The sequence below is a fragment of the Rhinoraja longicauda genome, chromosome 16 (assembly GCF_053455715.1).
Source record: "Rhinoraja longicauda isolate Sanriku21f chromosome 16, sRhiLon1.1, whole genome shotgun sequence".
Lineage (NCBI taxonomy): Eukaryota > Metazoa > Chordata > Chondrichthyes > Rajiformes > Arhynchobatidae > Rhinoraja > Rhinoraja longicauda.
This window is the reverse complement of record NC_135968.1, coordinates 35400635-35423478: the sequence shown is the minus strand read 5'-3', so window position 1 is coordinate 35423478 and position 22844 is coordinate 35400635. Positions and strand designations below refer to the sequence as shown.

The 22844-nt window shown below is 39.4% G+C and overlaps 1 protein-coding gene across 3 annotated transcripts in view; it reads right to left on the bottom strand.

The window, feature by feature from the left end:
- The window catches only part of dock1 (dedicator of cytokinesis 1), a 404255-nt gene that overhangs the window by 323051 nt on the left and 58360 nt on the right, over positions 1 to 22844 (bottom strand). For all 3 annotated transcript variants that reach the window (XM_078413630.1, XM_078413629.1, XM_078413628.1), the window contains exons 8-11: positions 11012 to 11169; positions 6530 to 6611; positions 3384 to 3519; positions 1077 to 1149 (exon numbers count right to left, since the gene is read on the bottom strand). In XM_078413630.1, coding sequence (XP_078269756.1) covers positions 1077 to 1149; positions 3384 to 3519; positions 6530 to 6611; positions 11012 to 11169 — 449 coding nt within the window. The remainder of the gene's footprint in view (positions 1 to 1076; positions 1150 to 3383; positions 3520 to 6529; positions 6612 to 11011; positions 11170 to 22844) is intronic.

Below are 22844 nucleotides of genomic sequence, written 5' to 3'. Positions count from 1 at the left end.
AACTAGCTGAGGAAGAAAGGTAGGGTTAGCTTTTTATTTGGTTTAATCTAGTGTAAATGCTTTCATTTGCTTTCATATCATATCATATCATATATATACAGCCGGAAACAGGCCTTTTCGGCCCTCCAAGTCCGTGCCGCCCAGTGATCCCCGTACATTAACACTATCCTACACCCACTAGGGACAATTTTTTTACATTTACCCAGCCAATTAACCTACATACCTGTACGTCTTTGGAGTGTGGGAGGAAACCGAAGATCTCGGAGAAAACCCACGCAGGTCACGGGGAGAACGTACAAACTCCTTACAGTGCAGCACCCGTAGTCAGGATCGAACCTGAGTCTCCGGCGCTGCATTCGCTGTAAAGCAGCAACTCTAATGTATTTTATTGGGTTTTAGGACGTTTTTTGTTACAAAAATATCGAGTGCTTTTAAAAATGAGTGCACGTCCAAGTCATTTACAAATATTCAGCCAAAGATCATTAAGGCACTGGCCATTATGTTCCATCTGTCAGTGAAGCCAGATCATTAAGCTGAGAGAGGTTCTGGAACGCACTGCACTGTATAGCCCAGTGCCCCAGGGTCACATCTTTGAACACTGCACTGGAGAAAACATAGTCCAGCAAGGGGGGCAATGACAGTACAGTAATTGATCTGCACCATAATTATGCAGAGATCTGTGTATCTTCATGTAGGGAACATAAAAATCTAACATGCTGGTAAATCAAACAAAAAATTGAATATGGTGATCAGCAAAATAGTCATAGATACCAAACCAAGATTCAAACACCTCTACATATCCATAAATAGATTTAATTGTTGAACGGAGGCAAAATGCATATAAAATATGAAGTAAAAAAGTCATTCAGAAAAGCTAAGTGTTTTACAGTAGCATATGCATTTTGCATTGTGCTTCCAAAATTCAATGCTATTGTCTTCAGTGGAACCAAATTTCAGAAGTAGGCCACAAGTGCATATGGCCGAAAACAAATTTCTTAAAGCCAAAAAAAATCCAAAATTCTGCTGCAGCTTTTTGACTACAACATTTGTAACAACCAAGTGTAACTACTACTTACGGTTGAAATGGAATGAAGTGTTGTTTGTCCTCATCATCGACTTTCCCTGTGATTATGTCAGTGACATCCATAACTGTAATAGTAATAAGAAAAGTGCATCAACATTCTTACAAGTAAGTTTCTTTCAAATGTTTAAAAGTTGGGAAATTTGGACAGAGTTGGTTATAGATAACAAAATAGATTTTCATCACTATTATTTACAAAACTTACTAGAGCCAAACACTTTTTGGATAATATAATCTAGGGCTATTTAATGCCTCCAAGTAAAAAAACAATCTCAAAATAACATTACCTGCATTCTGTCTGATGCAGGATTAATCAATTCCTCATTCACACAAGGTTTGCAAAGCCAATTTCATATTAGTATCTTCAATGTGTACTTTTGGCAGAATTAAATCATAAGTAAACAATTAATTGTCCTCATTTATTTACCTTGAACTTTGATAGTGGTATCTTTTTGCTAAATTCTTGCGCTCTACCACCAAGTCCCAGTTGCCAACCATTTTAATTCCCCTTTCCATTCCTATACTTCCCTCCATTGCCAGAAGGAAGCCACATGCAAACTGGAGGAACAGCACCTCATATATCACTTAGGTGGCATACAACCCAACTGTGTGAAGAATGAATTCTTCAATTTTAAGTAACCACCACACACACATCCCCCACTTTCCATGCACCCCCCCCCCCCCCGCTGAGAACCCATTCTCCAACTATCATCCACCCCTCCAGTTACTCTGCTCCATTTCCCTCCTTCGTCTCCTATCCCCAAGTCCCTCTGTTCCCATTCATTTCCCTCTCATTCCCCCTCCTCTCCCCCCCACCTTCCAACCAACCACCTCTATCCCTCCAGCTTTAGATTTCATTCTTCTCTTCTAATTTGATACCTTTTTAACTCTTTTTCACCTCTGGCCTCTGTCTCTTACTCTACCCTTCACCATATCAAACCCCTGCACCTGTGTCCATTTATCACTTCAAAACAAGGAACTGCAGATGCTGGTTTACAAAAAACAAAGTGCTGGAGAAACCCCCTCGCTTCCCTATGTAACACCTGGACTTGCACCCATTTATCCCCTCTCTGGTTTCACAGTTCACAATTCTTCTATCCCCATCTCACACGTTTAGTCTTTTCATGTCTGACCTTTATCCAACCATCTGCCCATCAACAACCCCCCACCCCCACCTGAATGCAGCTATTGCCATGCTTTGTCCTGCCCCTCCTCTCTTCCAGCTTTTTTTCCTCTCCCCTCAATGTCTGTAAAAGGGTCCCAACCTGCAATGTTACCCATCCATTTTCAGCCTGACCCAGTGAGTTCCTCCAGCACTATCTTTTTTTCCACCTATTATTTTCCAGGCCTTGTCCCACCCTGCCTATATTATCCAGCGTATCCCCCCCCCCCCCACACACCCCCATTAAATTCAGTCTGAAGAAGGGTCTCAACCCAAAACCTCGCCTGTCCAATCCTTCCACAGATGCTGTCTGACCCGCTGAGTCCCTCCAGCAATTTGTTTTGTTCAAAATTTCAGCATCTGCTGTTCCTTGCATTTCCATACTTAAAAAAATTCCTCCACATGGACAGTGCATAGTTTTCCACTTTAGGCACATTCCACTTTAGTGTGAAAATAGCTTTCCAAACCTTTTGTACAACTCTGCAAACAACTGTATATTGTTTTCAATTTTTGTGAAAATTAAACATTAATCCAATGGACATGTTTCATTATGCTAAAAGATAAATTAAAAAATCTGAACTACTTTCATTAACAATGTTAAAAAAGATAAACAAATGTTCGATATAATTAAGTGCAGGATATTTTTTAAATTCTTGCATTTAAATACAAAACTGGGTTCTTTCTCTGTTTTGAAGAGTACTTTACATTTATCCCACCTTCCAAACATACAGAACACACATTCAGAAATACATATATGTTACAAAATACAAATAAGCTATTTGGGGCTTACCACTCATACATATAAATGGCCCTCATCATATCTGTGCATAATACCCAGATCCTTTGATCACATTGTCTAACATTCACCTTTAAAATTAGCTCATTTTAATGAGTTGTTCATTCGCTTTGTCCACGAAAGACTAAGTTCCATATTGCTAGTGACTGAATGGAAAGTTATATTTACCATCCATAAAAACTTTTAAAAACTTGAAGCTCACATATACCCTATTGGCTTATTAACTGAGTTTAAAATTTGAAGGAAACACAAGAGAAATAAATCAAAGAGTGTATATAAACTACTTAATTTATATTTATTTTTATTTGCAATATTATGTTCATTATCACATGCTAGGTACTTACCAGCAACTCCAAAAGGTCTTCTCAGCCCCGTGGTAGATTTCTTGGTATTATTGTCCTTCAATTCCATGCGACCCACTCTGACAATCTGGCACACAAAGCTAATTTTTTCTCTCTTAAGATCTTTACTGCCTAGGTCCTGTAAAAATATATAAGAAATATCTCAAATAAAACATTGCCTCTCTAATGAAGCATATATGTGCAAAATGTCATAACCTGTTTGCCCCTTTATAGGTACTGACTCATGTGTATATTGCAATATTATTTTAAACTGCGCGAAGCTGGCATATTCATCTTACCCTGACTAAGCATTGCTGGCTTTTAATTATTTCTACAGATGGCTTTCTTTTTCTAGCTTAGCTAGAACTTCTCAATGGATTAAAATGTTATGCTAAGAACAAGCAGACAAAAGTTATTTTGGTAACTCAACCCTGCACGAGATATATAACGGTTTTAAAATGTCCTTAATTTTCCAGTCCAGACATCTGATCATCAGAGCAGCAGATGTGAAGGAAAACGGCTTCCATCTTAAATTACTTGTCCTCAGAAAAACAATTGAGCCAAGCGCAAATTGACATTTTGCAATTTTTCATACAATCACTGTCCATTTTATCAAAGAAATGCTACTGCAAAAGTTTGTTGAAAGGTCTGCTCAATATTGATAGCCTTTCCATGTAACAACATTTCTAAACCTATTTTATAAATGCAAGCCAGTGACTGAGACTATTAGGACAGAAAGATTTTAACATAGAAACATAGAAAATAGGTGCAGGAGGAGGCCATTTGGCCCTTCGAGCCAGCACCGCCATTCATTGTGATCATGGCTGATTATCCACAATCAATAACCTGTGCCTGCCTTCCCCCATATCCCTTGATTCCACTAGCCCCCAGAGCTCTATCTAGCTATCTCTTAAATCCATCCAGTGATGTGGCCTCCACTGCCCTCTGTGGCAGAGAATTCCACATATTCACAACTCTCTGGGTGAAAATAGTTCCTTCTCACCTCAGTTTTAAATGGCCTCCCCTTTATTCTAAGACTGTGGCCCCTTGTTCTGGACTCGCCCAACATTGGGAACATTTTTCCTGCATCTAGTTTGTCCAGTCCTTTTATAATTTTATATGTCTCTATAAGATTCCCTCTCATTCTTCTAAACTCCAGTGAATACAAGCCTAGTCTTTTCAATCTTTCCTCATATGACAGTCCCGCCATCCCAGTGATCAATCTCGTGAACTTACTCTGTATGGCCTCAATTACAAGGATGTCCTTCCTCAAATTAGGAGACCAAAACTGCACACAATATTCCAGATGTGGTCTTACCAGGGCCCTATACAACTGCAGAAGAACTTCTTTACTCCTATACTGAAATCCTCTCGTTATGAAGGCCAACATGCCATTAGCTTTCTTCACTGCCTGCTGTACCTGCACGCCAACTTTCAGTGACTGCTGCACAAGGACTCCCAGGTCTCGCTGCACTTCCCCCTTACCTAACCTGACACCATTGAGATTTTTTTTTTCCTGCATAAATCAGATGTGCAAACTCTCTGCACCCTACCATCTACAATCATTTCTATATATATTTTGGAAATATCTTATATCTAGCTAACCTGACCTCTTTAGACAGATCCTCCAAAGATTCTAACTACATAAATTAATGTAGTTGATAGATCTTCTGAGGACAATACTTTCTTTTGTTTTGTTCAATGGCCTCCTGTTAAGTTTACTTTTCCAACAGTGTATGTAATCTGTTTCATTTATTCCATGTATATTTACAATAACTTATAAAATTTGAAATATTACAATTGTTTTTTGTAAGATTCTAACTGATGTTTTACATTTATTATTCTGGTTAAGATTGGCTTTTTACCTATCATAATATGATTTAATAATGTCTTCATACTTTTATTTTAAATAAAGGTTACATTCTAGCCTTTTTACACTATCAATTTAATTCAAATAATAAAAAAAGACTATATTCAAACACAAGTCAATTTGAATACACAAGCATCAGCAGATGCTGGAAGCTTGAGCAAAAAAACCAAAGTGCTGGAGGAACTCAGCAGGCCATGCAGCATCTGTGGAGGGAATGAACAGACAACAATTCAGGTTGGATATGCACACTGATGGAGTAGGTGAGAAAAAGCTAGAAAAGTGAAATACAGTGGTGCAAAAGTAGTTAAGGTGAGAGAGGAGTTGATTGGGTGGAGTAAGTGACAAAGACTTGAGGTGAAAAGGAGACAAAAGGGTGTCAGATGAGGAAAGAAGAGGAGGAGTGAAAGGGTAAAATTAAATGATAGGAGGAAGGGTTCAGGGAGGGACGGGGGGGAAAGATGGAAGATTAAAGGAAAACGTGGGACTCATGGAGACAAACAGGCCAGAAGAAAGGAGGAGGTGACTCGGGTATTGGGAGATGGTGAGATAAATGTGTGCAGGGTAGGGGTGGCAGTCGAACGAGTGGGAATACAGGTCTATTAACTGAAATTAGAAAATTCAATGCTCATACTGTTGGGTTGTCGGCTACCCAAGTCAAATATGAGGTGTTGTTCTTCCAATATGGGAGTGGCCTCACGCTGGTAATGATGGAGGCCATGGACAGCAAGGCCAGTGTGAAAATGGTAAGGATTTAAAATGGTAAGCAACCAGCAGGCTTTGGTGGGCAGAGGGCAAGTGTTCAACCAAATGATTGCTTGGTTTTACCAGTGCCAATGAACCCACATCAGGAGCAAGAAATATAACTGACGAGATTGGAAGAGGTGCAGGTGTCTCACCTGGAAGGGTTACTGGGGTGAAGTGAGAGAGGAAATGTGAATAGGTGTTACATCATCTGCAGTTGCGGGAGAATAAACTCGAGGAAAGGGTGGTTTGGGTGTGAAGGGATGAGCAAATCAAGGAGTTAGGGAGAGAGTGGTATCTATGTTAAGAGGAAAAGGGTGGGCTAGGACTTTGTGACTGACTGGTGGTGGGATCAGGTTGAAGGTGTTGGAAATTTTATCCTAATTTCAATGTTTTAATTAATGGCAAAGGATTAGCAACATCAGTGTCCCTTGCAATTATGCAACATTACACCAAATCAAAGTAAAAGTTAAATAAATACAAGGCAAATGCAAATAACATCATCAACCATTACTGATAAAATGGGGGAATTACTTACTGTAAATACAGCTCTTAGATTGTTTAGCCGGTCTATGTCTTTAGGAAGGCCTGAGCTTGCCCATCGCACCAGGTAGTTTTCACTGTATAAACACGGCAGGTTTGTCAGTGTTATTCATAATGTGCTCACATGCATTCCTTATGTCTATCTATCTTTTCGTACATTAGATTAGATACATTCATCTAATGTATGAGATACAAAGCAGTAAAATATGCATTTTTTAAACTCACTTTAGCAATAAAGGTCATGGCAGCTTCAAAATGCGATATGCTAATTTTTATGCAAAATATGCACTCCTAATATAGGGAATCTTATTAAACCAGGAGTATATGTTTTGTGGATAATTAAAGAGTTTAAATGTGCTTGCTTTGTCACGTTCAAAATGCATTTACTTTTGAAACTGAACTGGAAAGCAGAACATTTGAAGAATAAATAGGATTATTCAGAAATAAAGGATTTTTGATTCAATATAAATGAGAACTGTTTTACAGCACAGCAGCAGACCATTTAACTCAGGTCCATGCTCCACACAAGTCTCCTCATGTCCTTCTCAACTATTTCAGTAACAAAAAACAAAAGTTTGGAGAAACTCTGTGGGTCAGGCGACATCTGTGTAGGGAATGGACAGATGAACTCCCAGGTCAGGACCCTTCTTCTGACTGATTGGACTAAGGGGGAGAAATTTGGAAAAGAGAGGTAGGAGTGGGGCAAGTGACAGGTGGATGCAGGTGATGAGGGGTGACTGGCAGATGAATGGAATAAGTGACAAAGGCCAGAGGTGAAATAAAGGCAAAAGACTGTCTGGTTCCATCTGCCTTTCATCTCTCTCTCAAAGGTTCCCATTATCACCTTCCTGACTTATCAAATTCCAGCACCTCTGACATTTGTGTCCCCACTTATCATGCTCAGCATCTGTTTCCACCATTTGCCTCCATCTGCTCATGATCCTTCACTCCTCCTCAGCCCACCTAGGACTTGTAGGCCACTGTTTCATCCCTTCCCCTCTTCTCTTTATACTGGCTATCTTCCCTCTCCACTCTCAGTCCTGATGCAGGGTCTCAACCTGATGTTGTTCGACCGACTGAATTCCTCCAGCAGTAAAATGGAGACACAAGAAACTGCAGATGCCAGAATCTTAACCAAAGACAGTGTGCTGGAAGAAATCAGCGGGATAGGATATGGGTCTGAAGAAGGGCCCCAACCCCAAGCATCATGTGTCCATTCCCTCTATTGATGCTGTCTAACCCACCAAATTCCTCCAGCACTTTGTTTTTGGCTCGAGTTTCTCGGGTAGTTTGTTTTTTGCTCCATCATTCATTTTATCTTCTTTATCTCACACCGCCATCCAGGTTTAAATGCATAATAAATGTCAGTTCCCTTTAGAGCTTTTAATTGGAACTGCTGCATTGTCTTATCTCCATTTCTACCTGCCGAGCATGCACTCATGGACTTTGTATGCTCACATCAAGAACGATAATACCCCTGGATGATGTTAAGTCAATCTATGATGGCAATCCTTCTGCTCTGTTTTACAGGATATTCAATTACTTTACCACAAAGTGGTTGTCAACATATATGCTAGGCAACAGTTAGTCATCTTAAAGTTTTCCAAATTATTATACTGTCCACCATGCCAAAATAATATTTGGATGAAGGAGCAGAATTTGTGCACCTCAGTTTGCAAACTACAGCAAGAGATAAAAGAAGTTCTGCGAATGGGAGCAGAAAATTACATTAGGACATGGATATGTTACATGAGTTGAGCAAAACCATGTAAGACAGTAGGTATCTCCAGTCTGGATCCGTAAAAACAAATCAAAATACTTCATGCAGGAGAGAAAACAATGGAATTGTAAAAGTTCGCAGTTCAGGCATATAAATAGTTGATGTGGTATCAGTAGGGTAATGGGTCTGTTTCCATGTTGTATTCTAAACTAAACTAAAATGTAGATTTAGAACTTAATGCTAATGAAGCCAGAATATAAAATGAATGATGTACAAAATCTTGGTTTCATCAAACTCTCAAGTTCCACATCCCAGGAAAGAAATTTCTGACCTTGGCTGGTTCGAGCAGTTTCAGCAGAAACATACAAAAAAGTTCAATACATTAAATTAGAAAGACTAGTTTTCTAAATATAAATCCATAGAGTAATATATCACACTCATTCTGTGCCGACCAACTCGTACGTGCCAACCAAGATGCCCTATCTAAGCAAGTCCCATTTGCCCACGTTTGGCGCATACCCCTGTAAACCTTTTCTATCCATGTCCCTGTGCAAATGTACTTTAAATGTTGTTATTGAACACGTCTTAACTCCTTCCTCTGGATATTTTTGGGTGTTTTTGTTTGGAAACCGGTCTTATACTCTGCTGACTACAGAAGTGAAGGAGACATCTAATTAATCTTTAATTGGGTAAACATAAACTACTTTGTTTAGTGTAAAAAAACTAGAACAGAAGCACAAGCAAAGGAACGGTCGAACATTGCCATCCAGGAAGAAATTAAGGTACCATGTTCCCACATAATCTCTGAAGACGTAAATAGCAGGACAGACAAAGGAGAGTCAGTAGACATTGTTTACTTAGATTTTCAGAAATCCTTTGTTAAGGTGCCACACGTGAGGCAGCTAAGGAAGAGCCCAAGGTATCAAAGGGGAAACACTTGTATGAATAGCAGGTTGGCTGGATGGCAAAAGACAAAGAGTGGCAATAAAGGTGGCTTTTTCTAGTTGGCTGCTTTTTCTAATGACTAGTGGAGTTCGCAGAGGTTGGTACTGGGGCTGCTACTTTTCACATTGTTTCTTAATGATTTAAACAAGGAGATTGAAGGCTTTGTGGCCAAGTTTGTGGATGATACGAAAATAGGTGGAAGGGGAGGTAATGTAGAGAAAGCAGGGACTCTGCAGAAGGACTTAGGCAGGTTGGAAGACGGGCAGAGAAGTGGCAGATGGAATATAGTGTAGCAAAATGTGGAGTCATGTATTTTGGTAGTAAGAATAAAGGCGTAGACTATTTTCTAAATGGGGAGAGAATCCAGAAATTGGAGGTGCAAAGGGACTTGGGAGTGCTGGTGCAGGAGTCCCAAAATGTTAATCTGCAAGTCAAATTGGTAGTAAAGAAAGCAAACTCAATGCTATGCATTTATTTCAAGAGGGTTTGTATACAAAACCGGGGATGTAATGCTGAGGCTCTAGAAGATGCTGGTAAGGCCACATTTGGAATATTGTGAGCAATTTTGGGCAACATATCTGAGGAAGGATGTGCTGGCTCTGGAGAGGGTCCATCGGAGGTTTACAAGAATGATCCCAGGAATGAGTAAGCTAACCTATGATGAGCGTTTGGCGGCACTAGGCCTGTACTTGCTGGAGTTTAGAAGAATGCGGGGGGACCTTATCGAAACATACAGAATAGTGAAAGGCCTGGATAGAGTGGATGTGGAGAGGATGTTTCCACTAGTGTGAGAGTCTAGCACAAGAGGTCATAGCCTCAGAATTTTTAGGACAATCTTTTAGGAAGGAGATGAGGGGAATTTCATTAGTCAGAGGGTGGTGAATCTGTGGAATTCTTCGCCACAGAAGGCTGTAGAGGCCAAGTCAATGGATATTTCTAAGGAACATATAGATAGATTTTTGATTAGTACAGGTGTCACAGGTTATGGGGAGAAGGCAGAATGGGGTTAGGAGGGTGAGATGGATCAGCCATGATTGAATGGCGGAGTAGACTTGATGGGCCAAAAGGCCTAACTCTACTCCTATTACTTATGTCCTTAAGACCTTATAAAGGATAGCACAAAACTAGAATGCTCGCACTAATATATTTCTATATATTCTATAAGCCTTCTCCCCCTGTGCAAATTAATTATCTGCCCAAAGGCAATACATTAAGATTACACAGATCTGTTTTGTAATTTCTATTAATCTTAACATAATTTAACTATGTAAAACAGAGTAGGTAGAATAGGTCGCAACTAACATTTTAAAACAAGAAGTGCTATTGATGAATATATTTTGACAGGAATAAAATAAATTCAGGTGATTCATGTTTTGTTCTTCAGATTATAAATAAGCCTGTCTTCAATTACAATAACAGTAATCACAAAGTACAACAAAACATAACAAATGCAATATTTCACTGCCATCTTATTTTGAAATGTTATAAAAGCAAGATGTTATACAATAATTCAGGATTCAACATTTTCCAAGTGAGCAAGCATAATCCAGATCTTAAACATTGTTAATAGTTTTAAAAATGACTGCTATTACAATTAATTTATGTATAAGAAATTATGTATGCTTGTTCTGTGTAAATATAAGAGATTGCCCTCTTCTATCTGGATGCCCCAGGTGTGGAATCTATTGCTTATTCAGTTCTCAAAGATAATCAATTATAATTAAAGCATTGTTTTACTTTAATCAGAGAAAAGTAACAAAATATTCAGGATACCTTTAAGTAAACTAATGCAAAAGTAGGCTAAAAACCAACCTGATAAACTTAGACTTAATCGGGTCATATAAAGACATCAAGACTTCAGCATCTTCCCCTATTTTGCAGACAACATTCTTCAGAGTTACAAACAGACTGAAAGAAGGCGTGGCAGCAAACTTCGCTTGTCTGTTTATGTCAATATTATGCTTCTGTGACTGCAAGAAAGATAGGCAGGAAATGATTATTTTAAAGACCCGGAAATAATCACATACTCCACCAGCCTCCTTCTTCAATTCAGTATTTTATCTGCACATTACAAATAAGTAGTAAACCACATACACCACCAAGGGACAGCAGAAAGAATGATCATTATTCCATGAAGCCAATTGAAGTACTCAAAATAGAAACTAATTTTTTTAATGAAATTCACTTCAGTGCAGCAGTACATCCCTAGCTCTGTTAAGAAAAATATTAGTTTAACATCAAAACCCCAAATCTGGTACAAAATTCATGGTTTAATATGCAATATTGATCCGTCGTGTTGTGCTTTTGAGACCTAGACTACCAAAGGCAGGTTTTCAAGGTGCTGGAAAAATACCGTCAACACAGTCTTCACAAATTCTTCCAAAATGGATAAGCAAACCAATGTCACCATCTTCTCCAAATCCAGTACCTCTAGTATTATGCCCTAGTTGCTTTCTGTCAATCATCTTGAAATAGATAGAATACAAATGCTGGAGTAATTCAGCAGGTCTCCAGCACTTTGTGTTCTTTTTTCTAAACCAGCTTCTGCAGTTCCATGTTTCTACATGTTGAAAGAGACATTACAAGCTCTTGATCAGTTGGGCAGGTTGGCTGAGAAATGGTTAATGGAGTATAATGCAGATAAGTGTGAGGTGTACATTTTGGGAAGACAAACCAGAGTTGGGCCTCCACAGGGCCTGGAGAGTGTTGTCAACCAGAAGGATCCTGGAGTGCAAGTACATTGTTCGTGTACATTGGCTTTCATCAGTCAAGATATTAAGTATAGAATTTGAGATGTTATGTTACAGTTGTACAAAATGAGGCCGTGTTTGGAGTATTGTGTTCAGTTTTGGTCACCCTGCCATAGATGTTGAGCTGGAAAGAATGTAGGGAAGATTTACGAGGATGTTGCCAAGACTTGAGGACCTGAGGTATAGAGGGAGGTTGGGCAGGCTAGGACTTTATTCCTTGGAGTGGAGGAGAGTGAGGGGTGATCTTATGGAGGTGCATAAGATCATGGGGGCAATGGATAGGGTGAATGCAGAGAATCTTTTACCTAAAGTAGGAGAATCAAGAACGAGGACATAGGTTTAAGGTGAGAGAGTAAAAAGGAACCCATGGGGCAACCTTTCAAACAGAGGGCGATGGGTGTATGGAACGAGTTGCCAGAGGAGGTAGTTGAGGTTGGTACCATAACAACATTTAAAAGACATTTAGTCAGGTACATGGATAGGAAAAGTTTAGATGGATATGGGGCAAACGTGACAGGTGGGACTAGCGTAGATGGGACATCTTGGTTGGCATGTGCAAGCTGGGCCAAGGGCCTATTTCCATGCTATTTAATGGCATGACCTTTAACAGCATTGATGTTCAGAGGGATCTTGGGCCCAAGTCCATAACTCCCTGAAAGTGGCAACACAAGTAGATAGAGTGGTGAGGAAGGCACAAGGTATGCTTGCCTTCATTGGTCGGGAAATTGAGTCTAGGAGTCAGGAAGTCATGATGCAGCTTTACAGAAATTGGGTTGGTCCACATTTAGAGCACAACATGCACTTCTGGTCGCCCCATTAACAGAAATTAAGTGGATGTTTTATAAAGGGTACAGAGGAAGTTTACCAGAACGATGCCTGGATTAGAGGGTATAAGCTACAGGGAGAGGTTGTACACACTTAGATGGTTTTCCGCGGAAGACTAGAGGTTGCAAGGAGACCCAATAGAAGTATGTAAAATGATGACAGGCCTAGATAGGGTAGATAGTCAGAACCTGTTTCCCAGGATGGAATTATCAAATACAAGAGTGCATAGTTTTAAGGTGAGAGGGTCAAAGTTTAAAGGAAATCTGCTGGGTAAATTTGTTTACATTGTTGGCGGTGAGTGCTGAAACATGATGCCAAGGAGGGTGGTGGAGACAGATACAATAGTGGCACATGGATATGCAGGGAATGGAGGGATATGGATTATGGGCGTGCAAATAAAGTCTTGGCACCATATTCGCCATAAAGGTTGTGGACCAAAGGTGCTTTGGTGTGTTCCTGTGCTCTACTGTTCTATGTTTTATCTCTTTAAGGTTAAACAGTCTTCGTCCAAGGATTGTTAATCAGTAACAATGTTCAGTACATCTAAAATAGTCAAGGTAAAATTTATTTTATCATATATACTGATCTTTAGAAATATATTTTCAAATTTTGATTGTAGTTTCTGTTTTACATTAGGTTTTTTTATCTATCCACATTGCTGCCACTGCATGGAAACTTATTTTAACTTATAGAATGGCAAAATCCATAATGTTGAAAAAAGATTGAATGTTTGAGATGAATAGGCTCTTTGTGATAAAATTTGGAAGTGACAATAACAGCTGCACTAATAATAAAATAAGCTTCTATTTGAATAGCTTTGACACCCTCACAGTACACAAATTGTTTCTTTGAAAACTCTTGCCTGTTTGTAACCTCCAAAGTAACTACATTCCAGCTCCTAGAAGGATCTCAAATTCTGCAGTGCAATCTCAAGATATTTGAGATATGGATCAGTGATTTTTTTTTAAATGCAAAAAGGAGGCACAGCATGAAATATTTTACAATTTCTATTAACTGTTCCATGGAATGCATTATTTTATCAACTATGATATGAGCTAACCATCAGTAGATTTTCTCGGTATTATGCACAAAAAAAAATCACAAGCATAGAAGTGTATTAAAAATAATGCTGCGAGATACAATTCTTCCAGTTTCTATTAACAGGAAAGTTTGAGTTCCAAACGATGTGTGACATCAGGAGAAATAACAGTAGGCCATTTGCTTGATTTTTTCATGGTCATGTGTGTAATGAAATCATATCTCTATTCATAAAGAATAGGTTTATAATTTCTCTGCAAATAGAACTTCCTATTATGTGGTTAATCTGACAAGTGGAACTATCTTCTGCAGCAAAGCACACCAGAGAACCAATAATGAGCATGCAGCTTTCAGAAAACAAATTCATGTTTGCAACTAAATTCTGTTCTCAGTCATGTTCAAGAGATACATCACAATTGCAGATGTATAAACTTCCAATAAATACAACTGGATTCACAGAAAGCCATTACAAATTCAGTGGCAATGCCCTCACAATATTTTCACCGCTGTTATAATGCATTATTTGGATAGTTTTAGCACAAACGGAACCAAGAACTGTTGTGGGAGTGGGGAGAGAAAAACAATATTCAATTTTTGTTTAAAAATCTAACTCTACTACATTTACTAAATATTATCCAACTATGATGCCCAAAATTATGAATTATTTATGTTTAAAGGTCATTGAATCCAACAAGTGTGGTTATCTGATCAATGGATTAATCATATAATTATCACTGTAATGATTTATGTATTTCATCTTGTCTGCAAATCATTTTAGATAGCATCACACCAACCTCTATGTAACAGAACCGAATTAGCAACTGTTTGATGAAAGTTTAAACAGCACAGACAGGAGATATATGCGAGTGTGCCAACACTTCCAAAAGATTGTTAACTAAGAGATTCTCGTATTGTACCGTTAGATAGCAGGATACACTAAACTATTTCAAAAATCAATAGAATGTTTAACTGCTGAATTAATCAGCAACAAAGTCCTGAAGCTAAGCTTTCAGCCAATTACAATTAAAACCTATTTACTTCCTCTGCAATTTATGTCTGCCAGCAAGGTCATACATTACAACTTTACAAATAAAACCTGCAATTAAACTTCAATAATAAAGCTGCAGCTTACAAGCAAATGGAATGGCATTCCTACTGTTTGCTGTTATCAGCAAAATAATAAAGATCTGTAAAATTAGCTTTTATTTTGTGAAAACATTCTATTATCATTATCATGGACTGATGTGATCCATGGCTCAACAAGAAACTGGAACCAATATTTAACGGGACAGCCTTTTTCAAAATGAAGCCTCGTAAATTATTTTACTTTCTCCCCCCAGCATAAAGTTTGCACTTTCACGAAACGTTAGAACAGTATCAGCTGCTCAGGGCACAAACACGATTTAACTTTCATGACAAAATGTACAAAAAATAGATAGGATAGATAACTACAAATTGCACAAGCAATTGGACAGATCTATGTCAAAAATTTGAATGCTATCCTATACTTGCAACGGCTTTGTTTCGTAAAACTAAAGGCTTTCTTCTTTAAAGTTTTATTTTAATACTATCTGACATTAAAAAATCAGAAATATTAACTTTAAAAAACTCAAACTGAAACTGATGAGGCTGCTGGTATTCTACTGAAAAAATGCTTTGATGTCTGATTGTAAATTCAGAACAGAGAGTAACTTGAAAGCAATAAACCATGTGTCATGAGAAATTTTAAGGTGTAAAATTCTTTAATCTCTACACAACTGTGAAAACTCAAATGCCTTTCAGTTCAGTAAGTGTAAGTTGTTAAGTAGCTGGAGGCATAAATATGCCAGTTCAATAAATTTAGTTTGAAAATGATGGCCCATTTTGAATTTCTTTGATCTGAAAATACGAACATGTTTAAGTTGGGTAAAGAATAATAAGCCATAGAGTTAATTGTGCCACATACATAAACATAGAAGCAAACCTTAACAGGTTCACTGTTGGCTCCCTATCAAACCTTGTGGAGACAGCATTCATATTTTTTAGACTTTGAATTTAAAATCATAAATCATTGGCTTCTAAATCCAACAAAGGGGTTACATACAGTGCCCTCCATAATGTTTGGGACAAAGACCCATCATTTATTTATTTGCCTCTGTACTCCACAATTTGAGATATGTAATAGAAGAAATCACATGTGGTTAAAGTGCACATTGTCAGATTTTAATAAAGCCCATTTTTATACATTTTGGTTTCAGCATGTAGAAATTACAGCAGTGTTTACACATAGTCCCTCCCATTTCAGAGCACATAATGTTTGGGACACAGCAATGTAATGTAAATGAAAGTCGTCATGTTTAGTATTTTGTTGCATATCTTTTGCATGCAATGACTGCTTGAAGCCTGCGATTCATGGACATCACCAGTTGCTGGGTGTCTTCTCTGGTGATGCTCTGCCAGGCCGCTATTGCAGCCATCTTAGCTTATGCTTGTTTTGGGGGTAAGTCCCCTTCAGTTTTCTCTTCAGCATATAAAAGGCATGCTCAATTGGGTTCAGATCGGGTGATTCACTTGGCCACTTATGAATTGACCATTTTTTAGCTTTGAAAAACTCCTTTGTTGCTTTAGAAGTATGTTTGGGATCATTGTCTGGCTGTAGAATGAACCACCGGCCAATGAGTTTTGAGGCATTTGTTTGAATTTGAGCAGATAGGATGTGTCTATACACATCAGAATTCATTATGGTACTACCATCAGCAGTTGTATTATTAATGAAGATAAGTGAGCCAGTACCTTCAGCAGCCATACATGCCCAGACCATAACCCCCCCCTACCATTGTGTTTCACAGATGAGGTGGTATTCTTTGGATCTTGGGCAGTTCCTTCTCTCTTGCCATCATACTAGGCTCTTGCCATCACTCTGATATAAGTTATTCTTCGTCTCATCTGTCCACAAGACCTTTTTCCAGAACTGTGGTTGCTCTTTTAAATACTTCTTGGCAAACTGTAACCTGGCCATCCTATTTTTGCAGCTAACCAGTGGTTTGCATCTTGCACTGTTGCCTCTGTATTTCTGATCATGAAGTCTTCAGCGGACAGTGGTCATTGACAAATCCTCACCTGACTCCTGAAGAGTGTTTCTGATCTGTCGGACAGGTGTTTGGGGATTTTTCTTTATTATAGAGAGAATTCTTCTGTCATCAGCTGTGATGGTCTTCCTTGGCCTGCCAGCCCCTTTGCGATTAGTAAGCTCACCAGTGCTCGCTTTCTTCTTGATGATGTTCCAAACAGTTGATTTTGGTAAGCCTAAGGTTTGGCGGGATATGGATTATTGGTTGTATTCGTGTTTCTCAGTCGCATAATGGCTTCTTTGACTTTCACTGGCACAACTTTGGTCCTCATGTTGATAAACAGCAATAAAAGTTTCCAAAGAAGATGGAAAGACTGGAGGAAAGACTAGATGCTGAGAGCTCTCTTATACCTGCATTAAGGAGGCAATTAAACACATCTGAGCAATTACAAACGCCTTTGAAGCCATGTGTCCCAAACATTATGGTGCCCTGAAATGGGGGGAATACGTATAAGCACAACTGTAATTTCTTCATGGTGAAACCAAAATGTATAAAAACGGCCTTTAATAAAATCTGACAATGTGCACTTTAACCACATGTGATTTTTTTCTATTACAAATCTCAAATTGTGGAGTTCAGAGGCAAATAAATAAATGATGGGTCTTTGGCCCAAACATTATGGAGGGCACGTACTTACAAGAATGGTGTGTAAATGTATCGGATTATTTTGTGATAAAATATGAATTTGACTACTTTTCACATTAATTCAAAGCAAATTTATGAATAATATTAAGAGATTATTGATAAAGGCGTAAAATGAGATGAGGTTCAGTGGTGGAAAAACTTTTAAATTATGTTAAAAAGGTTTCAAGAATTATTTTTCTATTTTGCTATCTTCCTGGTAATTGCAACTACAATATATCTGTCAATCAATAGTCAATAGTCGTTTATTCGTCACATACACATAAATGTGTAGTGAAATGAAACATTACCCGCAGTTGAACAATAAGACCAATAAGATTAATCAATAAAAATGCAATAACACATACAATCACAACTAACACCAAACAAAAAGAAACATCCATCACAGTGAGTCTCCTCCAGTCCCTCCTCACTGTGATGGAAGGCCAGAATGTCTTTTTCTCTTCCCTGCCGTCTTGTCCCGCGGTCAGGCTGTTGGAGGTGGCGGGGCGGTCGGGGCTCCCGATATTGAAGCCCCCGCTGGGCGGTGAAAAATCCCGCGGCCTATTTCAGGCCGCGCCGGACTGTGTAAGGTCCGCGGCGGGCCGACCCAAGTCCCGCGATTCGGGGCGGGCGAACACGCTACCTCTGCCGCTGCCGGAGCTCCCGATGTCGGCCCCCATCCAGGGGCCTGCGGGCTTCCGACGTCTACACGGCCCACGCCGGAGCCTCCGGAGACGAGTCGCAGCCGTTCCCGCAGCATCCGCAGGCAGCCAGCGCCGCAGGTGGTGAGTCCGGGCCGTGGGCTCTGCGAACCAGAGCCCCAGGTGGTCCCAGGTGCATGGCCGATGGTAGGCCACAACGGGAACGGAGACACGACACAGAACAAAGGTCGCGTCTCCGTTCGGGAGAGAGAATGTTACAGTTCCCGTTCCCTCCCCCCCCCCCCCCCAAAAACATAACATACAACACTACATCATATTAAAACTACAATTCAGACAAAAACAACAACAAACACAAAAGACGGACGGACTGCAGGCAAGCCGCAGCTGCGACGGCAGCGCTGGCTCCTCCCAGGTATACTTCTCAATGTAATGGTGCAAATTAAAAATAGTAGTGATTCCAATAAATTACTAGACAACGTAATTATCAACTACCCCCAATACCCTGCTAACCTTAAAATTTCTCCAAGAATTTACCTAAATCTCCACAACTTAGAGTTGAATGTATTGCCTTTCATGCAGGATTTTACTGAATGCATGATGGAATGCCTCAGCAAAATACCTAATTATCTAGAAATTGGGCTTTAATATTTCTTATTTAATAGACGCTGCAAATGTTGCTTTCTCCAAGCCATAAAAAATTGACAAAATTGGTGCAGCCTTGCTTTAAGATATCATTAACATTATCTGCTCCCCTGTAAGTGTGTTAAAACACATCTGTGCATTTCACTGGCAGCAGCTGGCATGTCATTGATGCGCTGACCCACATTGCTCTTTGAGATCCTGTGCCTTCAGTTGCCAGATTGTGGAAAATGTGGAAGGAGGCATTCTGCAAACAAGTCTCCAAGGAACAGATCAACCCCAATCGTTAAGTAGCCCGATGATGTATTGCGATTACTAATGGCCCCAGTCCCCATGATCAGCAGCAAACAATAGGTCCACAGATTAAGGATTCCATGAACTATACTACAAAATATGTATAATCTTTACATAGTTCCGCAGCATTGATTTCTTTCCAAATAGAAATTTCATTGGAGGATTTTTAAACATGGAACAATGCCTCAGTTTAAATCATACAAAGTTCACTACTTTCAGGCTGATGAACTTGTTTAATTGTCATTACATAATTAATATAAACAAGGCATGTAAATGATATAATCATATGGTAAATACGATCAACAAATAAACTCTGCATTTGGGTCGAATACTTGTAAAGGAGCAGAAATAGTCTTCCAAAGCAAGCAAATTTTGGCTTTTACACATGAAATGTGCATCAGGCTGAGGAATGAATGAGTGCAATTTCGAGGCAATTAATCACAGTTCACTTGTGATGTCACATCTTCAAAAATAACATTGGTTTGGCCCTCTTCAAAATTCAACCAATGTTTTTCTTCCCCTGTTATTGTTAAGAGTTTACTCCTGATAAGCAGTTATTATATGTTTTGCATAATACAGAAGACTAATTGGATCATTCATAGTCAAGCATTGTTCAACCTTCCTGAAAATGAACAACACAATTTCATCTTCCTGGTCTCTTTTCAGAGTTCATCTAGGCAAAACCTAAGGGGAATATCACAGGATGTGCATACTGAATGTGTGCGTTATCATAAGGAAACAGAACAAAATAAAAATTGCAAACTTTTCATGATAAAATAGAAAAATGTTGAATTATTCAGTAAGTGAAGAATAATGTCAACCCCGCTCCAACTACTATTACGTGATGAAGAGGCTTCATTTAACCTCATTCATGACAAATTGTAAATAATTTTCATTCTCATTTTGGTTTATGTCATATAGACTTTACTTTAAAACAAGATTGGAATAACGATGAATGTAATTAATAGATATCATGTACAACATACTTGATAGGTTATAAAAATCATACATGAATCAGCTACAAAATGTCACTCAATGGACAGGGAATAGTCGAAATAGAAATTCTACAGTAAGGTTCTATGTTTACATATGCAGTCACTGAAGAATGAAATATGTGGCACAAATAAATTACTTTGCTGCAATGCCACTATTCACTGCTACATCTGAAATATATGATCACATTTTTATGTCTCTAAAATAAACAATGGTCTTGATGAGAAATTCATTTTGATAACTATTGCACAATTTTTCATTTTCACTGTAGGGATATCTGCAAAACATCTTTATTAGGCAGAACGCTTGGATTTTCTCATGTAAATAAGTGATAATCAATTAAAGGGTTATTGATGATTATCTTTTTCCCTTTGGTGTGGAAAAAGATAAAGCAGCAAAATAAAAATTTAAATCACCACAACTGATTGGGGAGAAGGAAAGAGGAATATATTTGATTGAGGCGCAGACCAGAGTCCAAAATGTACAAGTGCGCAACTTGAATATTTTCACATTTTTGATTGTCAGAGTCAAGGAGGCCATTTGAACAGAGAATCAGAGAATTGTGTAGCACCATGTATATAAACATAGCACAAAAAGTAAGGAAATTTGTGTTTGGTAGATTATTTCTTTGATGTAACAATGCTTCTTGGCAATAAATATTATACCATTGGAAAGCCTGTTTATTTCCCTTTTAAATGGTGCCACATTTGTAAGGAACATGCATTTGTGGGATGAGCAGCAGAGCTGAGTATATGGGTTGCGCCCATGAAAAATTTGCCAAATCTTCTCTGCCAATGCCAAACAGTTTATTCTGCTGGTGCTATTGACTCTTATTTTGAGCTTCTGGTACCCCCAGGTGCTGACAATCAGGTGCCTGATTGGCACCTGATTGGCAGCATCTGTGAGCATGGGCCCTGCTACAGTGGTCAGTAGGTGTCTGCTCCAAGAATCGGCATGCCACGTTTGACTGATCTGGATAGGGCCCATGCGATAGGGCAACTTCAAGCTGGTGTTCCGCAAAACCAAGTTGCGGCATTATTTGGAGTGAGCCCTAGTACCATCTCCGAAGTGAAGGCCAAGTTCCATATAACGGGGGATGTCAGAGACAGGCCGCGAAGTGGGCGTCCCAAGAAGACGACACCCGAAGAAGACCGTTTCCTCACCCTGTCAGCACTTAGGAACCGTAGGCCGTCTTCTACAGATTTGCAGTCAACGTTTGCAGGACGATATGGCCGACGGCTCTCTGCCCAGACAATTCGGAACAGACTGCACGCAGCCGATCTCCGGTCTCATAGGGCTGCCAGGAGGCCTGCCATGACTGCCCTTCACCGTCAGGCCCGTTTGCGATGGTGTCGGCAACACGTGCACTGGAACCTGAACATGTGGAGGAACGTTATGTTCAGCGATGAGTCCAGATTCTGCCTACGGCAGTTAGATCATAGGGTCAAAGTGTGGAGAAGACGTGGAGAACGCTATGCTGATTGCTGCACCGATAGAGGAACAGAGAGATATCGAGATGAGATTCTGCAACCAGTGGCAATCCCATATCTCCACAGTCTGGGACCGAACTCTATCCTCCAAGATGACAATGCTCGCCCCCACAGAGCAGGGTTTCTCAGAGACTACCTCCAGAATTTGGGAGTGGAGAGGATGGCATGGCCTGCCAGCAGTCCTGACCTCAACCCCATTGAACACTTGTGGGATCAGCTTGGGCGTGCTGTTCGTGCCAGAGTGACCAACACAACCACGTTGGCTGACTTGCGACAAATGCTGGTTGAAGAATGGGATGCCATCCCACAACAGTATGTGACCAGGCTGGTGACCAGCATGAGGAGGAGGTGCCAGGCTGTTGTGGCTGTGTATGGTTCTTCCACACGCTACTGAGGCTCCTGTTTATTAAATGAATAAATTGTTAAATTGCCAATATGTCTTGTTTCTTCAGACTTCAATCATCCAATCCACCAAACAACACCAAACAAGAGTCAATGGCAGAATAAGCTGTTTGGCATTGGCAGAGAAGATTTGGCAGATTTTTCATGGGCGCAACCCACATACTCAGCTCTGCTGCTCATCCCACAAATGCATGTTCCTTACAAATGTGGCACCATTTAAAAGGGAAATAAACAGGTTTTCCAACGGTATAAGATTTATTGCCAAGAAGCATTGTTACATCAAAGAAATAATCTACCAAACACAAATTTCCTTACTTTTTGTGCTATGTTTAATTTGGATGAGGGGGTTTAAAGGCTTTGTCACCAAATTTGCGGATGATACGAAAATAGGTGGAGGGGCAGGTAGTGCAGAGAAAGCAGGGACTCTGCAGAAGGACTTGGACAACTTTGGAGAGTGGGCAAAAAAGTGGCAGATTGAATATACAATGCCCTCCATAATGTTTGGGACAAAGACCCATCATTTATTTATTTGCTTCTGTACTCCACAATTTAAGATTTGTAATAGAAAAAAAATCACATGCGGTTAAAGTGCACATTGTCAGATTTTAATAAAGGCCATTTTTACACATTTTAGTTTCACCATGTAGAAATTACAGCAATGTTTATACATAGTCCCCCCATTTCAGAGCACATAATGTTTGTGACACAGCAATGTCATGTGAATGAATGAAGTCATGTGTAGTATTTTGTTGCATTTCCTTTGCATGCAATAACTGCTTGAAGTCTGCATTTCATGGACATCACCAGTTGCTGAGTGT